This window comes from Eubalaena glacialis, chromosome 20 (genome assembly GCF_028564815.1).
Source record: "Eubalaena glacialis isolate mEubGla1 chromosome 20, mEubGla1.1.hap2.+ XY, whole genome shotgun sequence".
Lineage (NCBI taxonomy): Eukaryota > Metazoa > Chordata > Mammalia > Artiodactyla > Balaenidae > Eubalaena > Eubalaena glacialis.
The window spans coordinates 230,762-256,190 of NC_083735.1; the positions used below are offsets into that span (position 1 = coordinate 230,762).

The 25,429-nt window shown below is 38.7% G+C and overlaps 1 protein-coding gene across 4 annotated transcripts in view; it reads right to left on the reverse strand.

Moving 5' to 3' along the window:
- LOC133081392 (teneurin-3) overlaps positions 1 to 25,429 on the reverse strand; it is a 319,076-nt gene that overhangs the window by 37,625 nt on the left and 256,022 nt on the right. For 2 of the 4 annotated variants that reach the window (XM_061177486.1, XM_061177487.1), the window contains exons 12-21: positions 24,533 to 24,749; positions 23,406 to 23,525; positions 22,572 to 22,833; positions 18,799 to 19,066; positions 17,316 to 17,459; positions 13,048 to 13,297; positions 12,319 to 12,339; positions 3,223 to 3,455; positions 1,978 to 2,132; positions 317 to 1,191 (exon numbers count right to left, since the gene is read on the reverse strand). In XM_061177486.1, coding sequence (XP_061033469.1) covers positions 317 to 1,191; positions 1,978 to 2,132; positions 3,223 to 3,455; positions 12,319 to 12,339; positions 13,048 to 13,297; positions 17,316 to 17,459; positions 18,799 to 19,066; positions 22,572 to 22,833; positions 23,406 to 23,525; positions 24,533 to 24,749 — 2,545 coding nt within the window. The remainder of the gene's footprint in view (positions 1 to 316; positions 1,192 to 1,977; positions 2,133 to 3,222; positions 3,456 to 12,318; positions 12,340 to 13,047; positions 13,298 to 17,315; positions 17,460 to 18,798; positions 19,067 to 22,571; positions 22,834 to 23,405; positions 23,526 to 24,532; positions 24,750 to 25,429) is intronic. The other 2 variants (XM_061177485.1, XM_061177484.1) reach the window with 2 other exon arrangements.

Here is a 25,429-nt window from a genome sequence, read left to right on the forward strand (position 1 = left end):
CCTTAAGATTGTACTATTATTATCCACACTACTGTACATAAAATAGACAAACAACAAGGACCTAGTGTATAGCACAGGGAACTATATTCCATATCTTGTAATAACTTATAATGGAAAAGAACCTGAAAAAGAAATATATATATATGTATAACTGAATCATTTTGCTGTACACCTGAAACTAACACAACATTGTAAACCAACTATACTTCAATAAAAATGAACAAATAAACAGAAAATGGATTATACTGTTATTATTTTAGATTACATTATTATATCACTGTATTTTATAATCAGAGTAGAATTTTGATTTACTTACTCAAAAAATGTTGTCCATCCAGTTTCATCGCTTTTAGTGGCTAAAAGGCCGCTGTTGCCATGGTAAGTAAACAAAACTAATTCCAGTCCTTGAGCGGTCATGCTTTTCAAACATCCATTTGTTCCTATGGTCAGCCATATCACTTGGTTATCAGGAGACACCACTCGAACTGGCATCCGATTTGGGTCCCGTCTAATCCTAAGGGTATTGCCGTTACTGTCGGTCACAGCAGTAATATCATTGTCATTGCTGTAGCTAAAATTGTACAGATAATCGCCAGTGACTAAACTCACAGTATACTGGTGAGTGCCATTGATGTCAAAGATATAGAGTTCTTGATCAGTTGGAGAGGCAACTTCATAGAAGTTCATAGAGTTAAGTAAAGGCTTGTTCTTTGACACAGCCCGGATCCGAATGTTTCCTAGGTCTGCAATGTACAGGGTACCATCCGGAGAGGCGGCAAGGGAGGACGGAGCGCTCAGTTTGGCATCTTTGGCATAGCCATCTCCGCTCTGGTAGCAGTCACAATTGGCATCGTTTTTGCAGTCACACTCTGACGGTATCCCAGCAACCAGGGAGATCTCCCCATCTGTGGTGACTTGCCTTATCCGGTTAATTTTCTTTTCGTCCGTTTCAGTGATGTACAGGACCCCACTGTAGGACACAGCAATGGCAGTAGCCGACTCCAGGGTCGTCTGAACTGCGTGCCTGCCCACAGAATATTCCACTCCTGGCACCTGGCAATGCATGGGCCGCCCAGCAGCAATGCGCACTTGACGATTTTCAGTGATCTGTAAAACTACATTATTATCCAGGACATAAATGGAGTTATCCATAGGGTTAATGGCTAGGTCAGTGGGCCATTCCAGACGTACCTTCATAAAAAAGAAATGGTCTGGTTACTCAGTTACTGAGCTGCTGTTAATTTGCCAGAAGAGTAAATTAGAAATTTACTGGGAAAATCTGGGGAAATGACCGTTGATTTGATAAACTGTTTAAAAATTGTTTTTAAAATAGATACAGTGAAATAAACTTAAAAAGTTTTGAGTGGAGACAAATGTAGGAAATAAAATTTTATTTAAAAATGCAGCTCATTGAAAGATTTGCAAGTTCTAGCCAAATAGCAAATGAATCATAAGTAGTGAGTTAACACATATCAATGAGATGTGAACATACTTGTTCCTTTTAGCAGTAACAATCACCCAGTGCGGGGCTTTCTAGGTTATGAATACATTAGTGTCCCCTTGTGTTTTCAATCAGGCCAATAGTAAAGTTTCTAATTCTAAATATAAGTCCCTGAGGACTAATCCTAGTGGGTTCTCTCTACTACCTAAGGACCTCACACAATCAAAAGATTAGAGATTTAAGCTGTTTTGTTCTTTTTGGAATATCTGCATGCTGCTACTTTACTGGTATTTTATTACAAATGATTAGCACTTCTTAGTGATAACTGTTCTGTATCTCACTGAATTCTTCAAATGCAGAACTGGAGAAGAAAGTAACTTTTTATTAGCTCCTGAGACATTTAATGGAACAGCTTTACCACAACGACTGATGCCCACGACACGCGCGGTTCAATACGGTGTCATCCTAGTGCGCTGACACAGCACGTCAGGTCACTCAGAAGAAAAGCAGACAACTGGGCGCAGTGCTTTCACTACCTGGCTAATGTGCATGCTCGCGTCACAAGTTAAAGGCCTGGCTGAGGTCAGATCGTTAGAGCCTAGGAGAGTTGATATGACTCCATTCTGATCCACTTTTCTTATCATGGTTCCATCAACAAAGTAGATTAATCCATTTTTATCGATCGCCATTCCTGTATCCAAGAGAAGTAACAGTTATTCATCTTTCAAAAATGATTAATTTTAATTAAATGTTCAGGCCCACCACGAAACCCAACATTTAACCCCAGTGATAACATGGGCAGTAGACAGCAGGTTAAGACTGCAGATTGCAAGCACATTAGGAAAAACCCAACACAGGCATTTATGTTACGTATAAGTGTAAAATGTAATAAAGAACCGAAATTTGTAAGAATCTGTCCTTCGTGTGTGAATCATATAGGTAGTACCTGTGTTTTAAATATAAACACTGTACAGTGTTGTCGTCTATAAATTATAGAAACAGGTCATATTCTGTTACACTGAACTTTATATTCTAACAAAAACAGATCTAAGCCAAGGTTAGTGTTTTGTTGACCTTGTGACAATGAAATTTGCTAGTATGAATAACTCAGCACAACAAATACTTTTTTTCCAGTCCTTGTACACATAATAGTCTCTAGCTATAATGAAAAAAAAACAAAACCCAAAAAACACAACGCCTCAAACCAAAAAACACTGTAATGAATGGCATAAAACATGAGGAAGGAGTCAGTCCTGACTGGTTTAAAAGCTAGAAACCTTCATCACATAGAATTTTAGCCCTTGTTACCTCCAGAAATTCCTCACAGCAAGCATTTTTTCCCATGGCATAGAAACAAAAGTTTAATAGCTCCAAACTGGGTGAAAGCTAATAGGGTTGCTTAGCGATGGCTTTTAAGGAGGCCCGGGACTCATTCATGACAAAGAAGTTCCAGGACAATGGAAAAAAAAAAAAGAATTCAGATACTTCCTTGAAGTTGAACAGGATGTGACCTGAATGATATCGGGTAGTTGCGTGATTCTTTCAAAAGTTGAAAAAAATGGTATGATAAAAAATGCCAAGAACCTAATATTTACTGTCAAATCAACTTAGGATTCTAGCAGTTTCACACTAAATAGCTTTTAAAAACATGAGACAGCTTCCAGAACACAGTTGAGGGTAAAATATTAGACTCAGCATGAAACACAATCAGGCACTAACTGGATTGTCCACATTTTTTTTTTTAAATAAAAAGAAATCCTCAAATTGATAAATGCCAGTACCTTTGGGACTCATGAGTGTGGCTTCCACAGCCTTCCCTCCATCCCCACATCTGGCTTCATCAAAAGGAAGGCACTGCTCTCCCGTCCCTGCAACCACTTCAGCGTTTTTAGTCAAGTCTTTTGCACCCGTAAGTGACTTCGGGCGATAAATCCTGCGTGTGTTAGTGTCAGAAACATACAAATCCCCTGAGACTGGATCCGTGGCAAGGTAGTATCTATGAGCTGGGCTGCTGCTGTAAGAAAGATGATACATAAACATCACAAAGAAAGTTACTCCTAAAACACAGCAATTGAAAGCAAAATAAAACAGTTGATGAGAAACTAATTATAAACCGAGACCCTCCCCCCGGCCCCTCCCCCCCCCCCCCCCCAATCAACGGCTGGAAGAATTGGTGGCAACCTCTGACGTGATTGCTTTCCTTCCTTGTCTGTTGCTGGGGATTTAACAGTTTATGAAAGGGCCATCTTAAAAATAATCACCTTTACAAGGCAACATGCTTCCAGCCTGAAACAAAGAAGCAAGTTCTCGGAATCTTTTTGGTTCAATACAAAGCCATTAACATACAGCCTTTGAGTGATAGGCTTCAAGTTTATTCCAGGGGACGGGTGTCTCTACCAAACTCGCCAGTGAAGTATAACATACTAGTGATTTTACTTGCATCTCACAGTAGGGAAATCTCCTGTCTTCTCTTGCAATCAAACGAAACAACCTGGCTCCAAAAAAATTACTTTTTTTGAAAGAAAAAAAAAGTAGTGCTGTGTCTGTCTGGGTTGCTCTACTGGAATCTAGAAAGGTAATCTGACACAGTGACAACGTTTGCCCTGAGCTATGCGTTTAAATACTAAAATGAGGCCATCCAAGAGACGGAGGCAGTCTTAGTGGCCTAGTGCACTGAGCCAGAATGCTGGGTTCATCACTTCCATTTTTAAAATTTGCAAATTAAGCTGCTCTAAAACCTGTCTATGAATTTGGTGACATAGAGACATTTGTTCACAATACAGAGTACCTCAATTTTATAAATCTAAATTAGTGCAAATGTAAAATATGTTATGTCCCGTTACCTGTAAAAACGGTTAAGACCAACGTTATCAAGGAATGGACAAATTATGACATATAGTTGAAACTGCAAGGTAATCTCCTTACATACACTTAACACCACATTCTTGGAATTAATGTAATTTTGTACTGTGTGCAAATATTGCCTTCTGGAAAAAAAAATTCTAAAAAGAGTTTAAATGGTTTGGTACCTTGACAAAGACGTCAACAGGTAGGAATCTCCGAGATTCCACAAGTCTTTCGATGACAAAATTGGTTTTACTGATTTATTCTCATTCTCTTTCTCTCTCCACACACGCACACACTTACATGCTTGTTTCCATTTATTTTATATGTAGATATTTAAAATATGTAGTATAAATCTAACTAAATGAAAATATTTATCCTGAATAATGGTTTAGTAGTTTTCTCATTACTAGTTAGGTTCTAATGAAGCAGTTCTTACTACTAAATGCTCTTTTTAAGTAGTGAATACATGTACTTGACTGCTCCTGTAAGATTCTGTTGCTAAAGTCACTGTTTTCTGTTGTTAAAGGTTCTGTGGTTAAAGGTTCTAGTGTTCACTGGTGTTTCTCACATTGGTAGAGGGGACAGCTGGCCACACATGGGGTCTGTAGAGACCTCTGGGGCTCTAGAAAGCTCTGTGGCGGTGATGTTGGTAGACAGAGAAACACCCAGACCCACAAAGGCTTGAACGCCTTCGGATTCTCCTTTCCAGCCTTTAATATCTTTTAGTGACAAGAAACAGGTTAGAGCAAGAGGTCTTGAGTGTGTAAATATGAGGGAAAGGGGAAAAGGGTGAAAAGTGATATGAAGAACTCATAAAGAGATGCAAGCCATTTGACATAAAAGCCCTTCAGAACTACTGGGTTAGACCTGACGATCAACTTGCCACGCTCAGTGTTATTGTATCATGTTTATAAGTTGATGCCTGAGATTTAATTTTATTTAATTTTTATTTTTAAATTTAAAAAAATTACTTATTTATTTATTTTTGGCTGCATCAGGTCTTAGTTGCAAGATCTTTCATAGCAGCACGTGGGCTCTTTGTTGAGGCACGGCGGGCTTAGCTGCCCCACGGCATGTGGGATTTTAGTTCCCCGAACAGGGATCGAACCCATGCCCCCTGCACTGGGAGCACCGAGTTTTAACCACTGGACCACCAGGGAAGTCCCGATGCCTGAAGTTTTAAATGCAACAAGACATATGGTGTTCCTTAATGTAGTAGTTTATTACTTTGTAATGAAGTGAAAAGTTACATATCAATATAACATTCAGAGCAATTTTATAGAGGCTTTTTTCCCCCTATAATCAGTCTGATATTGGCAGAGCTGATCTTCCAGGTATGTATATATAGCTGGTGACAGAGCTGCAACTCAATCAAGCTGGGTCTATTTTGGAAGACATGACATTGGAGAGATTCTTTAGTCTTTCCTATCTCCCTGATTACATACTAATTATCATACAGTTGGTTGTAAATATACATACATACGTTTTATTTTCTTGCCAGCTGTGTATCTATGAGCATGACCTTTGGACCAGATTGCCTAGGTCTGAACATTAGCTTTATCACTAACTGTGTGACTTTGAGCAAGATATCTAACTTATCTTTGCCTCAGATTCCTTATCTGTAAAGGTGATAATAATGCAGATTTCATAGGATGCTGAGAGGATTACATGAACTAGTACAAGTACAATCCTTAGGACAGTGCCTGCCACACAGTATGTACTCAGTAAGCACTAGCTGGGCTTCCCTGGTGGCGCAGTGGTTAAGAATCCGCCTGCCAACGCAGGGGATACGAGTTCGAGCCCTGGTCCGGGAAGATCCCACGTGCCGCGGAGCAACTAAGGCTGTGCGCCACAACTACTGAGCCTGCACTCTAGAGCCCGTGAGCCACAACTACTGAGCCCACGAGCCACAACTACTGAGCTCGTGTGCCACAACTACTGAAGCCCACGTGCCTAGAGCCTGTGCTCTGCAACAAGAGAAGCCACCGCAATGAGAAGCCCACGCACCGCAAGGAAGAGTAGCCCCCGCTCGCCGCAACTAGAGAAAGCCCGCGCGTAGCAATGAAGACCCAACGCAGCCAAAAATAAATAAATAAAATAAATAAATTTATAAATAAATAATAAATTTAAAAAATTTTTAAATGCTTAAAAAAAAATAAGCATTAGCTATTCTTAATATTGGCTTGTATCCTGTCTCCTCTTACATTGCTATGTCTTTTTGCCTTGTAACTCTAGCCAGTGTAGAAGTGTAATAATTACTGTTAACTAAACTATAACTTGACTTCTGAAAATGTAAACAAGGAAAAAAATTCTCTAAATTTGGATAGGTTCAAATTTGTTTCCTTAGTCCTGCTGTTATACTATAACATCGAAACTATTAAAACGACGCAGATCCTTCTTAAAACATCCAGTTTGAATTGTTTCTAGAGCAATGATGATACAGGTAAATGAAGAATGCATACTTTTTCATGATGTCCCTCATTTTGAGGAAAAACAACAGATTTCTGAGATGGCTGCTTGAGTAGCAGGGGCACTCGCTTTAGCTATAGGGCATGAGTTTTCTTGGTCCAAAAATAATGGACATTCGAGTCATAAGCTTTGCCTTTATTGGCATAACTTTTATTCCAGTGGGACAGTAATAAGAGAAGGTCCAAAGTGGTGCTTTATATTTGCTATTTCCTGTCCTGAAGCACTCCTTCCTTGAAGACACAGAAATTTCTAAATCAAGCACTATATGCCAGTGGCTTTAAAGATGTCCACCAAGTGAAGGCTCTAATTTTGCATAGAACTCTGTTGTCCAGAAGAACAAATGTGGAGGAACACGTGGCCCTGGAGAAGAGAATCTGCCTCTGGAGATACTCCCCACAGAATAGCAGGAAACAAGAGCTACATCCATTCCCGGCAGGGCAGCTTGCTGTGGCAATCTAGAGCTGCTTCTTGGGTCCCAGCCTTCCCTAAGTGAAAGAAGGGATCTGTACTGAAACACTAAAAGAAACGACAAGTGAGTTTGGAAATTTTCAGTTGACAGGCTGGTGGCAAGAAGCTCTGAGCCACGTGTGCGACGCGTCTGGGATTCAAGGACACCTGATTTAAGCACAGACTTTTCTGACAGCGGTGCTGGTTCTTGCCCTTCTGACTTCCTGAAAAGCCAAAGCCCTGGAGAGGCTGGGATGGTGGTACAAATGGGTGATGAGCTTTTAGATCAGTAATACATCTGTGAACATGGGAGCCTATGATGACTGCAAACGGTCAGCCGCTGGCAGCTGGGGTGCAGGAAACTGGGGGAAATCTCTATGCAGCAGAAGAAGTACAGTAGCCTTCTTGTGTGACTGACTGGGAGTTCCATTTCAGAAAGGTTTATGATAACATTGAGATTGTGACTAATAGCAGCAAAATCAAAGAAACTGAGATCAAGTGAAGAACCTTTACTATACTGTGCCTTGATTCTTAACTCACCCTGAACTGCCTAGATCATCACCACTACCAAGACGTTTTCTCGACATCTTACTCAGTTAGATACAGACCCACTGGTTAATGCAGACTAGATTTGCTCATTTATTTTGTCATAATTCAACCTTCTTAGACTTGAGAAATATTTGCAAAGGACACGCTATAGAATAGATATCATTAGCACTTTTAATCTTTTTAGCTGGAAACTGTACCACAGCCCTTGGAACACAGAGTGTTTGAAGGAGCATAAATTACATTTATGTATAAAATTAAACCGTGATTTTTCTGGCTAATGAAAGACTGTTTATATTATTGCAAGCAGGGTTTCGGGATGTGATATTTTTGTGCCTGCTTAATTTTTAAATATTAAGTCAATGAGAAGTGCTGAATCAAATTTTTATAGTTTTGTATCTAAACTTTAACCAGTTCAATTTCACAGACCTGTGATTGACCCTTTCTTTGATCTTTTAATTGGCAATATAAAATTCACAAAGTTTATTTTTAGACTTCCATGCTTAAATGCCCCTTGGCTGGTATTAGTTAATTAATTTACTTTCCTTTATTTTGGAATTTTAAAGCATTGGAACAGGAGTGAGCTAAAATTTACTACCTACAAAAAGGGTTTGTTAGCAAACTAACACTATAAACATCGTAAGGGGAAATGTTTAGCATATATACAAGAAACTTATTTTCTAAGCATTTCAGAAGCTCCCATTTATGTAAAGAATTTAATATGTTGGGTAGTATTTATAACTATTCATTAAAGTATAGCTAGAGACTTTGATTTGATACAATATCCTGACAAGTACTTAATAAATTTGGTATGACAGAATATTTTGAATTTTAAAATATTAAGACTTGTTTTTATATTTATTTTACTATTCAATATTTTTATTCATTCTTTTCCCCCGTTAGTCCAATTAACAAGACTGCTGATCGGGCATGAAACATACGAAGAGGAGCGAAGCAAGCATTTTTCCACTTTACTTAATCATTGACAACTGACTTCTCTGTTCATTTTTACAGATTTAGACATATTTTCCTTTTTCTTCCTATCGCCTACTCCTAAGCCTTTCACGACGTTTATGCCAGGAAAGTGGGGATGAGGAGAAAGCCAGGTGGATCCTATCATCTGGTAAAAGGAAGACGACACAGGTAGGTATAAATAGGAAGAAGCACCTGAAAAGAATTTTAATTTTTTAAGCCAAATGAAGAAGCTCCGATGAGCTGAAATATCGTCGTTTTGTTTGGGTCAATTTTGATAAATTAGTTACTAAGTGAAGGGAATCCCTATTTTTGTCAATGATTTTGTCCTCTGTTTGATGACTTGAACTCAAAAGCCTTTGTTATTTTCTACATCCTCCTCTTTTTCATCACCCATACACAGTGTGTCCATTCTCTGCCTTCCTTTATTTTATTGGCTGATTGTCTTCATGACTTGCCAGACTATTTCAGGTACCTAGCATCTCGTGGTTTCACGTAACAGCTTTCTAACTGATCTTCAAGTCATCCTGGACACTGATACCAGACTCACCTTCCTAAAAGGCCACTTTGAGGTGCTGCTATCTTGTTCAAGATCAGACCACGGTTCCCTACTATCTCTGTTACGCTGTAGGACAGGAGAGTAACTCCTTAGTGCAATCAAGGCCCTGAGCTCTCTGACCCTAACCTGCCTTTCTACCTGTGTCTCTCATTATTACCAATATGGTAATTCTGGTATTATCGAAATTATAACTTTGAAGTGGATCGGGTTCCTCTTAGATCACGTCCCGCTCACCTCTTCTGAGCGAGTAACTTGACTTACTCTATATTCTTTTGTTACCGAGTCCAAGCTCCCTCTGCTTGCCGCATGACAGGGTCATAAATCGGAGACCAGGTGTTGAGGCAGGGATACCACTTTATTCGGAAAGCCGGCAGACCGAGAATATGGCAGGCTACAGTCTCAAAATAACCATCTTCTCGGGCTTTGGATGCCAGTTTCTTTTATAGCACAGAGAGGGGGAGGAGATAAGGAAGTAAAGTAAAAAGGCCACGAGTTTTGGAAATATCTCCTGGAATGGCCAGCCTCGGGGAGGGCATGTGTTAATGTCTTCTTTCTTGCAGCCATTCACAGGTGGACAGGGTCAGGATGCTTCCCTGAACAAAGGCACTTCGGCTTAACATTCAGGCAGAGGGCAGGGTTCCCTGAGGCAGGCCATTCTGCATAGACAGGATCCTTTCAGTGAACAAAAGCAGCGGGAAGCAAGGGTTAAAGTAAAAGAAACAGATCCAACATGGAGTCAGACTGGGCTCTTCCCTGTTTCACTTTCTTCATGACTGCTCTCCTTTCTCCTGGTTGTTCTGTGTAAGCAGACTTCATCTTAGAGCTGTGTCGAGTATCAACCTTCCAGGAAACCTCCCACCCACGCTCCCGTCTCCCAGCGATCTCTTCCTGCACAGACTTACTCTTGCGGCACAGGCCACGGATGTGATTAAGTGTCAAGGAATGACACTGATGATGTGATTTAGTCCACTACACGCACATCTTGTTTCCCCTACTAGATTGGGAGTTCTGAGAGCATGGACTTGTCTCACACTACAATTTGTCCAAGAGCCTAGCACATGGTACGTGATCAGTTAACACTGACTTAATAAAGACGAATATCAAGTTAAAACCCAAACCAGTGTATTTTACATGCATGGTGCATAAAGGAAATGCAAGTACCCACATGTAGCCAGGATACTGTACAGGGGAGATAATGCACAGAGGAGAACCATGAGAGAGGGGTTACAATGGGTATCACTGCCAAACAGCATGAGTTAGTCCATAATGGGTTCGTTTTATAAAGTACTGTTGATAAAAAAGGTAGCTCTAACCTCATAGATTCTTTTTCCAGAGAGATGATAGTTCTAGGTAATTTGTCAAATGATTGTGAAATAAATCTAGCTTTTTGCACACCCAGGGCATTAGCCCATGGAAACCTGGCCGTTTGGACAGATGAAAACTGGCTGTGTGGTATAGTGCAAAGAACACACTTTTTAGAGGCATTCAAATCTCTGCTCCCCGTTTCTCAGTTATGTACCTTGGGGAAGATATGTAACCTCCTTGAGCCTCTGTCAGTTCCTGTGTAACCCGGAAGGGCTGTCATGTGGGTCTGCAGCACCGTGTACCTGGCACCGAGCCTGGCATGGAACAGGCCGGCTTGTTAAAAGGTGGCTGCTTTGATGGGCTTTCTGTATTGCCTCCAGTGTTTTTGCATTTAGTTGGTGCACACACCAGGTTGTCTTCTTTTCTCCACAGTTACTGAGAAGGCAAGGCCAGAAAAAGTTTGATATTCTGCTGTGGTTTCTAAAAGCAGAGCTTTGCAGGCTCAGAAGTCTGGAGAAATTCCGCGTTAGTTTTTGCATGCGGCTGGGCTATTAGCTGGTAGCATAAGATCAATAGGGGAGCTTAGGAAAAGGTCTTAGGACCAGGCCTGGTCATACCGATATGCGACAGCTACACATCTTTCAGTAGAACTTTTTAAATTTCCTAGTTGTCAATCTCTACACAACAGTTTAACTGAGTCATGTGGATTTATTCATCTCAAGGACTTCACATAAATTATCACTAATTTTTCTATCTAATATCATTTTATTAGTTATTTTAATGGCCAAACTAGATTTAGCGTATCCAATATGTCTTGTTTTTTTTGGCTAGCTTTACTTGCAAACATATTTTTCCCCCCTTTTTTTTGCTGTCCTGAGGAAAGTTTTTCAGTCAAAAGTGTTCATATATTATACAAGCTTGCCCTGTACCTTCTCAGCTAAGCGTACAGAGCAAACAGAATCTGGAAAACTTTTGAGCCTATATATTTGCTTCGACTATATTCATTCTTAGCCTCGAGGAAAGTCTTTTCTTCCATAATAATGTCAGTGGAGACACTACTTCTTAAAACTCAAATCTAGTATTTCTCTCAACTTAGGAAAATATAAATGGGTTTTAAACACACAGTTTAAACTACAGCAGCAATGAATTTACCGGGAAGTCAATAAAGCTTAACCTTTAGGGCCCCTTCACTTGTATGGGTTCCTTCCAAGACCAATGAGGGCCCTGGCAGCGTATTCAGGCGATCCTATGTTTTTAAAAATTTGCCAAAGTAAACTATTTTTAGATTCTTTTTCTTAAACAGAATCCCCCAAACTGAATAAGCTTTGGGCCCAATAAAGCAGGATCTGCCCTGGCTATTGGTCAAACCCAACTCTCCGTAAACTCTCCCAGCTGTGCTTCAAATGTTCTGTTCTATATGGATCAGAGTCAGTAACTGAAATTTACAGATTTTTTTGTTGTTTTTACACAGAGATGTTCATTATACTAATTTTTTTGTGACAGAATTTACTTTGTTAGCCAACTTGAAAATATAAATTATACTGCACAATAGGAGTTGCAATATGTTGTATAATAGTAGTTCATTTGAGTAGTTTTCATTCCTTAGATGTTCTGTGATACTGAGTTTCCTCTCTCATGATGAAATGTTCTTAGAAAACAATGTCAGATAGTCACATTGAAAAGTAAAAAGGACATTCAAAAATATACAATAACTTTTAAGCAAGATGCTTACCTATGTCTAAAATCTTTATTTCTTGGTGGAAGCAGACAAAAAAAGGCGGAGAAAAAAGCACAGTTAGAAAAGGTTTCTATATCATGAGTTGAATACTGAGATTTTAATTATTTTATGGAAAATTGCTAACTTAAGCAGAAATAACACTGGAAATGAATTTTGTAGGTCAAGGCCTATCAAATAATTTACACAATAGGATGATTTTGATAATCACACTTAAACGAACAATGCAAAAACAGCAATTTGTTACTTTAACTATTGGCATTATGGTTGATGGGTTAACCCAACTTGAAGATCCGATATTCTAGTTGAAAGTTAGAGGCTTAGTTGGTTTACTCTTATGTCCCAATACCGTAGGAAAATATTTTACGCCTTAATTTCAACCCCTGTGAAACAAAAGAGTGACAACCTATATCATAAGGTTATTCTAAAGATAACTAAAGGGATTTAAAAATCGTAGTTCTAGCTTATTGGAGTATAGAGAATTCACTGGAATCAGTGAGACATTTTATACACTGGGTGACTTCATACTCTTTTATGCATTTATGGCACAATATATACGTGCTGGGCTTTTCTTACCTTTAACCAAGAATTTAACTGCTTTCTAAGGAGAATTGTAAACACTGGAAAGGTATGTTTAAATAAATGAATCAGTACATTAGATTCAACATTTTTTCAACAAAGGCACGTTTAGCTTTGATGAAAACCCCGAGCTAGGGAGAGACATACCTCAGTTCCAAGACGCTCGTCACGTTCCCGGAAGGGAGCATCCGCCGCACGTAGTTGAAGTCCCCCACGTACAGACTGCCGTCGGTGCCACAGGCTAACGCCACTGGGGCCAAGAGTTTATTCCCGTCAGCTGGACCATTGCAGCTCGGGCACGAGATGCTGCGCCTCCGGCCGTTGCCCATGATGCTGCTGACGACAGGAGGCTGTTGGGAGATGAACTGATTTTCCCCGTTTCCCTTGTACAGTATACCTAGAAGAGAGAAAACGCATTTTTCTTAAGATGAAAGGAGCAGAGACGAAAAGCAAACATGTTCACTCTAGAAACCACAATTTGCTGGCTTTTCGATTTGGACTGGAAACACTGCCATCTAAAGTTCTTTTGGAAAGAACTCCATCCCGTTACCTCGTGTAAGATGCTATACGGCAAGATACATAGGATACATCAAAAAATGCCGTCTGTTACGGGTTTAAAGAATGTCTGGTGGGAGAAACAAAGGACTAACAAGAAAACTTAAAAACCCAAATTCTCAACATCAGTGATTCTCAAACTTGGCTACACATTGGAACTGACAGGGGAGCTGTAAAAACTACCGATGCTTGGATCTCACCCTGAGGGATGCTGATTTAATTGATCTGGGGTGCAGCCTTGGCACTGAGATTTTTTAAAACTCTCCAGATGCTCTTAATGTGCAACCGAGTTTGAGAACCATCTCTACACAATGTTCCTTAGGGAACTGCAAGTTTGCCTAATTGTTAAATGATGTTGAAAACATTCTATATTAATCCAACTAATAAAAATGCGCACCGTAAATATGAATTTCTTCTTTATGAGTGTATCACTTATTTTTAAAAAGTTAAATACACTTTATGGGAAACAAAGGTAGGAAATACATATCAAACCTCCAACATACTACTATACTGTTAAAGAGTATTCTTCTTGCTTATACTTCAGCCTGATATGAGAATGCATGTACATGCAACTATTCAAAATTTCAGATATTACAAAATTGGGAAGGGCAGTTTATTATTTAAAGTGAATTCTGGGACCTCCCTGGTGGCGCAGTGGTTAAGAATCCACCTGCCAATGCAGGGGACACAGGTTCGATACCTGGTCCGAGAAAATCCCACATGCCGCGGAGCAACTAAGCCCGTGCGCCACAACTACTGAGCCTGCGCACCACAACTACTGAAGCCCGTGCGCCTAGAGCCCGTGATCCGCCACAAGAGAAGCCACCACAATGAGAAGCCTGCGCATTGCAACGAAAAGTAGCCCCCGCTCGCCGCAACTAGAGAAAGCCCGCGCACAGCAACAAAGACCTAATGCAGCCAAAAATAAATAAATAAATAAAAATTAAAAAAAAAAAAAGTGAATTCTGCTTTTAGACATGAAAGTGCCAATAAATTTAAGAAGACCAAATGCCAGTCTGCTCCATTTCGGTCTGCAATGAAAATCTGAGAGAAAATTCCAAATAGATATTTTCATAGTTAGAAACTGGATTTGAGCAGAGATTCTAATTTTATTCATTTACCATTTTTATACATAGATCACTGGTTCCATTTTGCTCTGATGTAACTGGATGGTCGGCTGTTATTGTGCCATACACATTCAAGATCCTTCTCAACGTGTTATTCTCTGTAAACACCTGTTGTTTATACTTTTTAACAGATATACTGTTAGAAGAATCAATCCCATGAAAGTACAAACAGGAAACTTGAGAAAGTGTTTTTTCCTCCCACTTTGGAATAATTTTAAAGTGAAGAAGAAAGCAGAATAATTATGTTCCTCTTATAGCTCAGCATATTTTAGGTGAATTCTGGGATTACTTTTTTAATGCTTTGCTATTTGGGTGATGTAATAATCACAGCCAATTTACATAAAGAAATCAGGACTGATAAAACAGGTTTATTCAAATTTAGGGAAAATCATCTAAATAAGGCTGGATCATAACAACAGATGAAAGGCATTTTGCCTTGAATATTCAAAGAATACATTAACGAGCCCTAAGATCTTTCTTTCTGTGATTACGTTATTTGACAATTACGGGACTATAATTTCCTAGAAGAGCCACTTCTGTAATTTTCATCAGGACAGTCCCACAAAGTCGGCCTACTGCTCTACTGCATCTGACTTATTCCTTCATTTCTTAGAGCGATCGGTCTTTCATGATTCTCCTCTATTATGACAGAATAGAAAGATGAACATTAGAATATTTATTTGCCTGCACAAACACCTGTCACTGTCTACATTTTTGTCTTCTCTTCTCCCTTAATATATTTCCATAGCTCATCCACCTGGTCATGACTACAAATCACTTTGTTTACTCAATTAGACACACGTCACTTTGAAAAACCACTACTTGTCAAACTGCTCTTGGATAAAATCTGAAATCACAATCAGTTCTCTGTGAATTAGGTTAGCTTGCATTTTAAAATAATATCTATTTTATAATTTATAACCATTTTTTTTGGAGGACAGAATTTGGCATGGCCCAGTTTTTACATCTGACCTGATATCTTAATAAAAATTAACTATACATTATTCTCTGGTAGACTGTATGTATTTTTATTATATATATCCACACACAGAATATCTACGCATTTCTTAATCCTCCTGAATATTACACTGAGCGTTGAGTATCATAGGTATGGGCTTTCCAGAAGTTCTTTGCTTATAGTCTTCTTACTGGTTCATAATCTCTTGGGTGAAATCCTGTGGCTAACTGGTGATGAACTTTACCCTATGTTCTCATAATAACTAAAATGCATGTGGAGAGGTTTCTCCTCCCGTTTTGTTGGTAAAGAACTTCGGGAGGAATATAGCAATATGTCAAACCATGTGAAATATAATTGTAGAGAATTTAATTAAGAGCCGCTACTAGCATGGCAGGCACATGGCTTTGCATTTTGAAAGACTGTGGTTAAACCTCGTGTGACTGACGTAACAGGCTTCGGACACTGCTGATGACCAGAGAGCCTATGGAGCATCCTCTTGGGTTGGGACGCCCCACTTTTCCAAAGCATGTGCCGTACGTGGCACTAGTTATCGGGTCTGCTCCCAGCCTTCTGAGGTGCAAAGTGAACTAAACCTGATGTCCAGGACACAGCCGGAAAGGAAGGAGAGCTTAGCACCGCTATAAACTAGAAAAGGTGTGAAGAGTTTTTCTGTTTTGTCTTTTTCTTACTACTGATTCGCTCAGTACGATTCTCTTCTGGAGGTGAGGCACCAGCATTTTCAAGCACTGGCTTGGAAACTGTTTTAGAGTTAGCACATTTGGAAAGTTTAAAATGTATCCTCTCCAACTCCAACACACACTTTTTTTTTCAAAAAGAATCAATATCAAAGCAACATTAGTCTGAAAAAGTGGCCATTAATCATAGTTAAATATTTAGTTGTATTGCATGCTCAATTCAACATTCGGAACCTCAGAAACCTCTGCTAAGACAAAAGCTAGATTATTTTGACAAGACTGTGAAATCTTCTTCTCTGGCTATTCGTAAGAGAAGAGCAGAGAGTTACTAGCATGGTATGGTTCAGGATAGGAGGTGAGAGCAAGTTACCTTAAGATTCTGTCTTTCTAGCAAAGCACCTATACATTATCTGAGATGTAGCCAGCATGTGGGTAAAATGTTAGAAACACAGCGAAGACAACAGCATTTGTTTAATGTAAATAATATTCTTTGTGAGATGAAGCTGGTCACATTTTGCAAGTAATTTATCTCTTTTGGTTTCTGAGATCTGACATGTTTTTTCAGAGCATATTTACTTACAAGGTCTACAACACATAATACTCTTGATTCTTGCTTTTTTTTCTAGATTAGTTGCAAAGTCAAATGACAGTATATGTAACCCAGTTTGAGTGGGAGAAGTTTTTTCCCTCAAATACAGTCTAAGAAGAACTGAAAAATAATCTAGATACTGAGAACAGACTAATTATTTAAGGATTAAGATCTATTAGAAACATTTTGGTAAAGTCACTTGGTATTTTATTTTTTCTTTACTTAAAAAAAATCCCCCTCCCTTCATTTTTCGTAAACCTCCCCAAAGCACTTTGGATCAACTCACTGACTTCCTGGGAAAACTATGTTGGTGATGAGCATGTGAACATTGTGAAGTGTATTATGTAGTCCCCACTTCAGGCTTTTATAGTCTTTGAAAATACACTTTTTTCCCCCTACTAATTCTGACCCTACAGCATGCATGGGATAAAATGTTGCTGCAATTTAATCAATTTGAAGATGAGTAATATTATCTGTGAACAAGATCTTACCATTCTGAACGTCCAACACATGATGTTTATTTAATGTCCAACCGCCCATGTTGGAAGCATCTAATTCGTAGCCTTGCAATATGGCAGTCCTTTTCTCCCACAAAGTCAGGTCCAAACACGACTCATATTCATATCCAACCGACACTAGAATCAAAACAAATCACAGTTCATCTTCCCAACCACAGGCAGAAATGGAATTTATTTTATTATTTTGATAAAACCGCTTTTTTCACTGATGTGCTCTGAGACTGTATTTCCACTTATTTGTGAGCAAAGTCTATTTTTATATGAGAAGATTTGATCATATAAAAGGTGTTTTTCTAAAAAATGACCTCCAAATATTATTTTTGTACTGACTTAATAGAAAACTAGTATTTTTTCCCACACCGCTTTTTCACAAGGGGTTCACAGCACAAAATGAAGTTCAGATCAGGCAACTGGGTAAATCATTAGATCCGATAAATCAGCCCCAAATGCTGATCAGATGATAACAACTAAAAATAACGTTTGCTATCGGAATAATTAGGGATGTTTAGTTTCCAAGAGTATTAAGTTATGGAAAATATTTATAATAAGTAAGGTTCAATATAGCAAAAAAGATAGCCAGGTTATGACACCATATTCATATGTTATCAGGAATGAACAATAAAACTAGCAGTAAATTAATATGAACAAATTACAAATGGAAAACTTCAGAGTTCACAATGAAACATGGGTTTTAAAATTTAGAACAAAGTGAAGGGAAAAGTGGCAATTATCTGACTGATTTGAACTAATTCCAGTCCAAATTATATATTAATTTCAGAATAAAATGTCTACTATATTTTCAGGTAACAGCTAATAGAACAAAACACATGTTTTCCTTTAGTTTTTGACGTTCTGAGCCTGAGCTTGGAGCTACACTATGCATACCTCAACAGGTCAAACTTTGATTGCATTGTCCAGTCATGCAGTGAAACAACTAGTTTGATGTTTTAAGAATATCATTCCGCTGAATTGACTATTTCTTCCAGTCAGAAGAGCTGAAATAATTTTTGGACACAAATGTTGTCTGATGTCATGTTAAAATATCATTATGAGTTGAAACTACACTAGCTATTAGATACTGAAAATATTTTAAAAAAGGATAAGGAAAGCTAATGAAATAAAATTATAAAGGAAAGAAAGAAACGAAAAAAGGAAGGGACACAATAAGGAAAAAAACATGAAAAAAAGGATATGGCAGCCTGAAATCTCATTCAGAACATTCTTCTAAGATATAATTTCAGCCAGAAAAATGGACACTTTCTCCTTTTCATCATATGGAATACATTCCTTTTCCCCATGGTAGATCTAAACCAACCAGCTTATAACTTCCCTAGGCAACCTTACTGCCTTCCTCTCTACTTATCCATGGATTTTCACGCGTTACAATGCATTTTATGTTAGTTCTGACTTCAAGACAATGTTTTTGGTTCAGAATATATATTTACATGGGACTTACCAACAGCTTCAGATAGACCATAGACCTTTTGATTATAAGCATCTGTTTTATCCCATATAAAAGTATAGGCCAAGTTCGGTGAGGCAGGAAACCACTTTTGAAAGAGTCTTCCTACTACAGCTACCATCAGATGAACCTTCATTAAATTAAATGGGATAATGGACTGGGTCATGGTGATCTTAAGTACTGACTTATATCCGGCAGCTCTGGAACTCAGGTAGGAAAGTTTCAAATCTGTTCCTGGAATTGTGGTTTCTTCATGGAGTACCTAGGGTTGAAGAAAGCAGAAGCTTCAAACGGTGATCATGTACGACTATTAGGTAAAATGCATTTAAAAGAACGGAGCAGAGCAACTAAAATAAGACCCTAAAGAGTCACTATTCATAAATATGCATTTGAGATGTTATCTTATTCAATAATTAAAAATAACTCCTCTGCCAGCCCAATTTTTCTTCTCCTAAAAGCTTCTTGTCATTTATTCTGAGTTAATCACAGCTCAGGTGCTACTCCTCATACAGGAAATACTGTGACTGCTCCATCAGGCTGACCTGCAGTGACTCGTTAGTTTATAGTCACTGTGGATTCTCACTAACCCATCTTTCAGGCCTATGGCCCTGAAGAATTACAGCAGACATTTGTAAGATGGTTAGCTCAGCACAGGGATGTGGTCCAGGCCAAAGATCTGGTCCACACCAGCTGGCTCATTTAGGGGTTAAACCTACGCCTAAAGGCAGGAATGATAGCAAAACAGACCAATTCATTTGGGTTAAATTGTAGCAAATTCCATACTCATGTTGGACGGTAATAGCACATACTCATAATTAGTTAAACACTGAGCTTCGACTCACCACTGATTTTTGATATGATGGTAGTACATGAACTAATATTTTCAAGTTGTGTAAATTTTCCCCCAGAGAACAACTAATGTGTTGTTGAATGCACGCAAAAGACACTCCATATATACTTTTTGAATTGAAACGAGTGTAAAAAGTTAATATAATTACCTGCATAAGAATCATCTCCTTTACAAATTTAAAAAATCATATTCTTAACCTCACAATGTATGCATCGCTGTGACTTGGTCAACAAATGCCAACAAATTTATCCTGACATATGCAAAATATATTATGCCAAAACACTATTTAAATATTTTGAAAAATTTATGTTACATTGTATATAAAATCTATCCAAACAATTCAGATTCTACTTACTAGTGATGCTCCTATTAGTTTGGTTAATAATAATAGCTCTTCCTAGGCTTACGACATCTATTGTAAAGTGCAAGACTATCTGTGTTTAAGAACCTACCCCAGGAACTCACCACTTTCTCTACTAAGAATTAAATAGCATTCTCAAAGGTTGCCTCATACTGCTCTATGAATATTCATTATTCAGACTTAAAGGACTACTTTTTCGCTTAGAAAAATCTTAGAACAGCGATTCGGTGTTCAGTAGTGTTTCTCCCCCTTCCAGTTCCTCTCACATTAAACGGTTAGGAATGATGTATATCTGTCATACAAATTTTTTAAAAAATTTATTTATTTAATTTATTTATTTTTGGCTGCGTTGGGTCTTCATTGCTGCGCGTGGGCTTTCTCTAGTTGCGGCGAGTGGGGGCTGCTCTTCACTGAGGTGGGCAGGCTTCTCATTGCGGTGGCTTCTCTTGTTGTGGAGCACGGGCTCTAGGCGCGCGGGCTTCAGTAGTTGTGGCACGCGGGCTCAGTAGTTGTGGCTCGCGGGCTCAGTAGTTGTGGCTCGCGGGCTCAGTAGTTGTGGCTCGTGGGCTCTAGAGCGCAGGCTCAGCAGTTGTGGCTCGCGGGCTCTAGAGCGCAGGCTCAGTAGTTGTGGCACACGGGCTTAGTTGCTCCGCGGCATGTGGGATCTTCCTGGACCAGGGCTCGAACCCGTGTCCCCTGCATTGGCAGGTGGACTCCCAACCACTGCACCACCAGGGAAGCCCTCTCATACAAATTTTAATAACTTAAGTAGAACCCATGCTACTGAGGGTATAGCTGTCACTTCCAATATAAATAATCATGCAGTTGGAAGCAGCACAAAAGAAGGAGCTAAATAAACTTCCATTCGGCCTGTGAGTCAGTGTTGGCATGAAGAGGGATGTGATGCAATCTAGCAGATGAAGAAGGCATTGCTGTGCTGTAATAGACACACCAATTTATTACAGTTGGCATTTTCCTTACCAACCATGCTGACTGAATTCAGACACAGACTGTCTTAGGCAAAATAGTTTATGAAGATACAGCAACTTTCTAGAGCTCTATTAGACTCAGGGAAACCCTTACATTTAAGATTGACAGTACTTTTGTAGGACTGTAGGGTACAGGGTGAATCATCTGAGCAGAACTTACTGTTCTATATCATTGGGGTGGAATACCAGTGGGTTAGTCTGAAAAATAGATTTTGTGACTCTTGAATGGCCCTGAAAATATAAGTGATTGAAACCTCAGGCATATAATTTACTTCCTCTTAATTTATTTCCAAAATAATTTCACATAAATTTGATAGGTTTTCCGTAGGTAAGGCAGTCTTTCATGAATATATATTTCTGTGGTCTTCTAGGAGTTACTTCTGTATTTCAAAATATCGTGTGTTATTCCTAATTTTAATAACTGATGACTGTCTTTGTCATCATTAGCCTATTTCCCTGGAACAAATATCTGCAATTTAGTTCATTAAAATGTGTTTCTCCTAGGTAATTTAATTTGATCATATTTTTTGCATTAGTGGGAAAAGTAAATCCAGCCTGAGTGGAAAAACCAACCATTAAGCCGATTTTTGCCAGCTGCATGATCTGTAAGCTCCACCCTTGACTTGGTTAAACACACGGAAACTACGTCCTCCCAGTTCTACCTTCCAAATCTGTCTAATCCATTCCCTCTTCTTCATTTCCACAACCATTATGATTGGTGGGCCCTCTGCCTCGGGGTGCTGGATCTGTATGGAAGTACAGTGAATACTATTCTGTTCACTGATCTGTCTCCTTCTGTTATTTTATGCATTTTGTCACTTGAGTTAGCATTAGAGAAATGCTGAAAAATCTACATTGGCCCCCTGGTTCAAGGTATCCATTGTATGGTATTTCTGGGCCTTTCATAATCTGGCCCCAGTCTTTCCCCTTGAGTGTCCTGCACCTTTAAATTGCTCACCAGTTTTTATACAACAGCCTTTGTTGTTACCACCATGCTGTTGCTCACACATTTTCTTCTATCTGGAATATCCTTTCCCCCCTTTGAAGATCAGCCTCTTCAGTGATGCTTTCCTTGGCTTCCTTAGGAACTGACCTCTCTTTTGAACTTCCATAGTTCTTCATTCAAATCTTTATCACATGTAGAATGGCTTACAATAATCATTAAGCAGCAAAATATTGAGAGTAATGACCATGTACAGTGGCACTTGGTACAATGTCAGTTAGGAGGTCAGGTACAGGCACTAAATCCTTTTTCCAATGAATGAATACATGAGCAAAGACATTATCAGCTGTTGAGCTTAAGCTGTTTTCCCATTTGGCTACAATTAATACACAGATACAGATATATCTTGAGGAAAAAGTATTTTTAGTAGATCTTTAAGGAATAACTAGATATCCTACTATAGAAATACCTATTCTTGTACATACACACACCACATTCTATATGTCATTCTATAGAATTATTTAGGATAGCACTGGAATTCTGTAATCCTGTAAAAACATTCTTTGGAAACCCCATGATCTGAAAATAGTTTATTTAAAAGCAATGCCTGCTAGAATATTCTACCTGTGTCTCGGGAATAATGGGACTGTCTTCAGGAGACGATCTAAAAAAGGTGGATAAAGGAGACGACACAATGATAGGATTCGGCCTCACGAAGCCACTTAGATCACAGCTGGGAATGTCATTCTCCTCTTTCTTCATGACTAGGGTATCCATCACATAAAAGACATTCCATGGAATCCACACAGTATGATACTGAGTGAGGAACGGGGATCGTTCAAATACCAAAGTTAGAGAAGCCCCGCCATTCGCCACCAAGTCAAACCTAAGAAAAAACAAGACATGCTTAGTGAATTATCTGGATCTCATATAACTCCAGACACTCACCTCCTCAGATCAATATGCTTTATAAAGAAAAACTTCTTCTCCCAACGTTTATATGAAATAGTTTCAAATCTACAGGAATATTAAAAGAATTATACAATGACCATCCATACGCCCTTAACTTAGATTTACTAATTTATTAACATTTTTCCAAATTTGCTTTATCTATCTACCTATCTACTCCTTTTCCAGAACCATCTGAGCTTAAGTTGTAGATATTACAAAATCTCACTTTCAAATATTTCAACATGAATCTTCTAAGACGAAGAACGTTCTCCTATAAAACCACAACACTATTATTATGCCTTAGGAAATGAAATCAACTTTTAAAGACCTATATGAGTATATAACTTTAAATTTCTGCCACCATGTACTGTCACAGATTTCTGGAGTCTAAAAGTTGTTGCATTTCCATATTAGAAGGGACAATAAAACATGCTGGGTGATACAAGCATACCTAGTTTTTATACTTAAAATACTTCAAACAGAGACAGGGTGTTGGGATTAACTTACATTCCATCCTGGCGGGTAATAGTATATCCATATTCTGGGTAATGGAAAAATGAGACATTCACTCCAATAAGTGGCGTTCCATCAGCAGTTAGTACTTGGCCTCTGATGACGGATGCAAGGCTGTGGGAAAAGTAGAAGAACTAGAATGGACATTTGTCTTTTCAGGCCAACATTATCATGATGTAGAGATAATTCAATCTAAGGATAAAATAACACTATCGCATGCACTTGTATTCACAGAAACCAGACTTGAAATACTCCCAAGACAATGTTCCTTCTAGTTCATTGTAATCCACATTCTCGAAACGTCTGGTGTTTACCCTGGGTTTTAATTCACTGCAATCTGGATTTTGGAGAGTTATCAAGACCAATAATTTAGAGATGAATTTTTAAAATTATAAGCTGCGCTTTTTTCATGTCATATACCTGGTGCTTGCATGAAGGAAACTATACTTTCCAATTAATTCCAAGGCAATTGGGAAATCTACAGGGACCAAAAAGTACAAGATTTAAGGGGGCAATAAGGAACATTTGTGAAACAACTTTAAATCAACTGCTGGGTCTAACTGTATTAATGCTATTAAACTGCTGCAGAACCAGGACTTCTGGTGTAAATCATCTTCTTTTGCTCAGTGAGACATAAGACACCTGCTTTCACTTACTGGTTTATTTTCCGGTCATTACTGCTCTGCAAAGCACCAGTCCAACAGCTTATGCAATCTTACTGCCATGCCGTTAGCAGTTCCATTACATTATTTCATAATTTATCTTATTTAGTGAGCTCAGCTTAAAAAAAGTGCACTTCTGTTTTGCCTTTTGGGGTCTTTTCATTGCTTCTTTTGAAACATTTCCAACTGTGCTAACAAAAATCAACTAGTTAAATGAAGATTTATTGACTCCTTAATGGGATGTCCTGTTATGCTTCAGGTACTGAAATTGACAAAGTACGGGAACTATGTCAAAAATGCTTGAAATGCGAAGTTTGGTGAAGGATGTGCTGAAGGAGGAGAAACTGCCTTTTAAAGAAAGCACTTCCCTTAAATTCATGGTCATCAGCATTTCATATAAAGGGCTTCTCACTGATGATAATATCACTACAAGTCTATGTAAGGAAAAGCTGCATTAACCTCTTATTGAAAGGACTGTCTCCGGGTATGACATGGGTGCTATCAGATCCTATGAGAAAACTGATTCGGTCATAGAAGGGTTTGGCAGCTTGCTGAGATGGTGACTGTAAGCTTTGGCTAATGATATCCTGGGGATCAGGCAATCCGCGACAGTAGGGCTGATTCTGGCAGGAGCTCTGTAAACAGCAATCAGGATCCATGCAGTCAATGAGTCCATCTGTAGATAGAAATGTAAACCAGTAAGAGAATTCCTCTTTTTCTGCCGTGATGTAGAGTACGTTTTGTTTGTTGACTGGCTTTTTTCACATCAAATGATTCGCTCCCCCTATCTGATAGTAATTCCTAGGAGGCATACTTTTTGAAACCAAATGAAATACAATACCCTGCAGTTGCTTTCATAGACAGTAAATGTTTGGATTGGAGATGGTTGAAAAAAAATCATAGAATGTTGATTCTGAGTAAAAAATAAAAAATGACTGTTTAGAACAATCTATCACACGCAGACCTCGTTTTATTGTTCTTCACAGATATTGAGTTTTTTACAAATCGGAGGTTTGTGGCGACCCTGTGTGGAGCAAGTCTATCGGCACCATTTTCCCAACAGCATTTGCTCACTTCGTGTCTCTATTACATTTTTGTATTTCTCGCGATACTCCACTTTTGCATTATTATTATATTTGTGATGGTGACCTGTGATCACTGAGCTCTGATGTTACTAATGTAACTGTCTTGAGGTGCCACGAACTGTGCCCACACACAACGGTGGACTTAATTGATAAATACTGTGTGTGTTCAGACTGCTTCACTAACCGGCTGTTCCCCCATCTAAAATTTGGGAAAAGGTCAGAACATGAAAGTCCGTGAAATACATATACAGAGTAACATATAATGAATGAG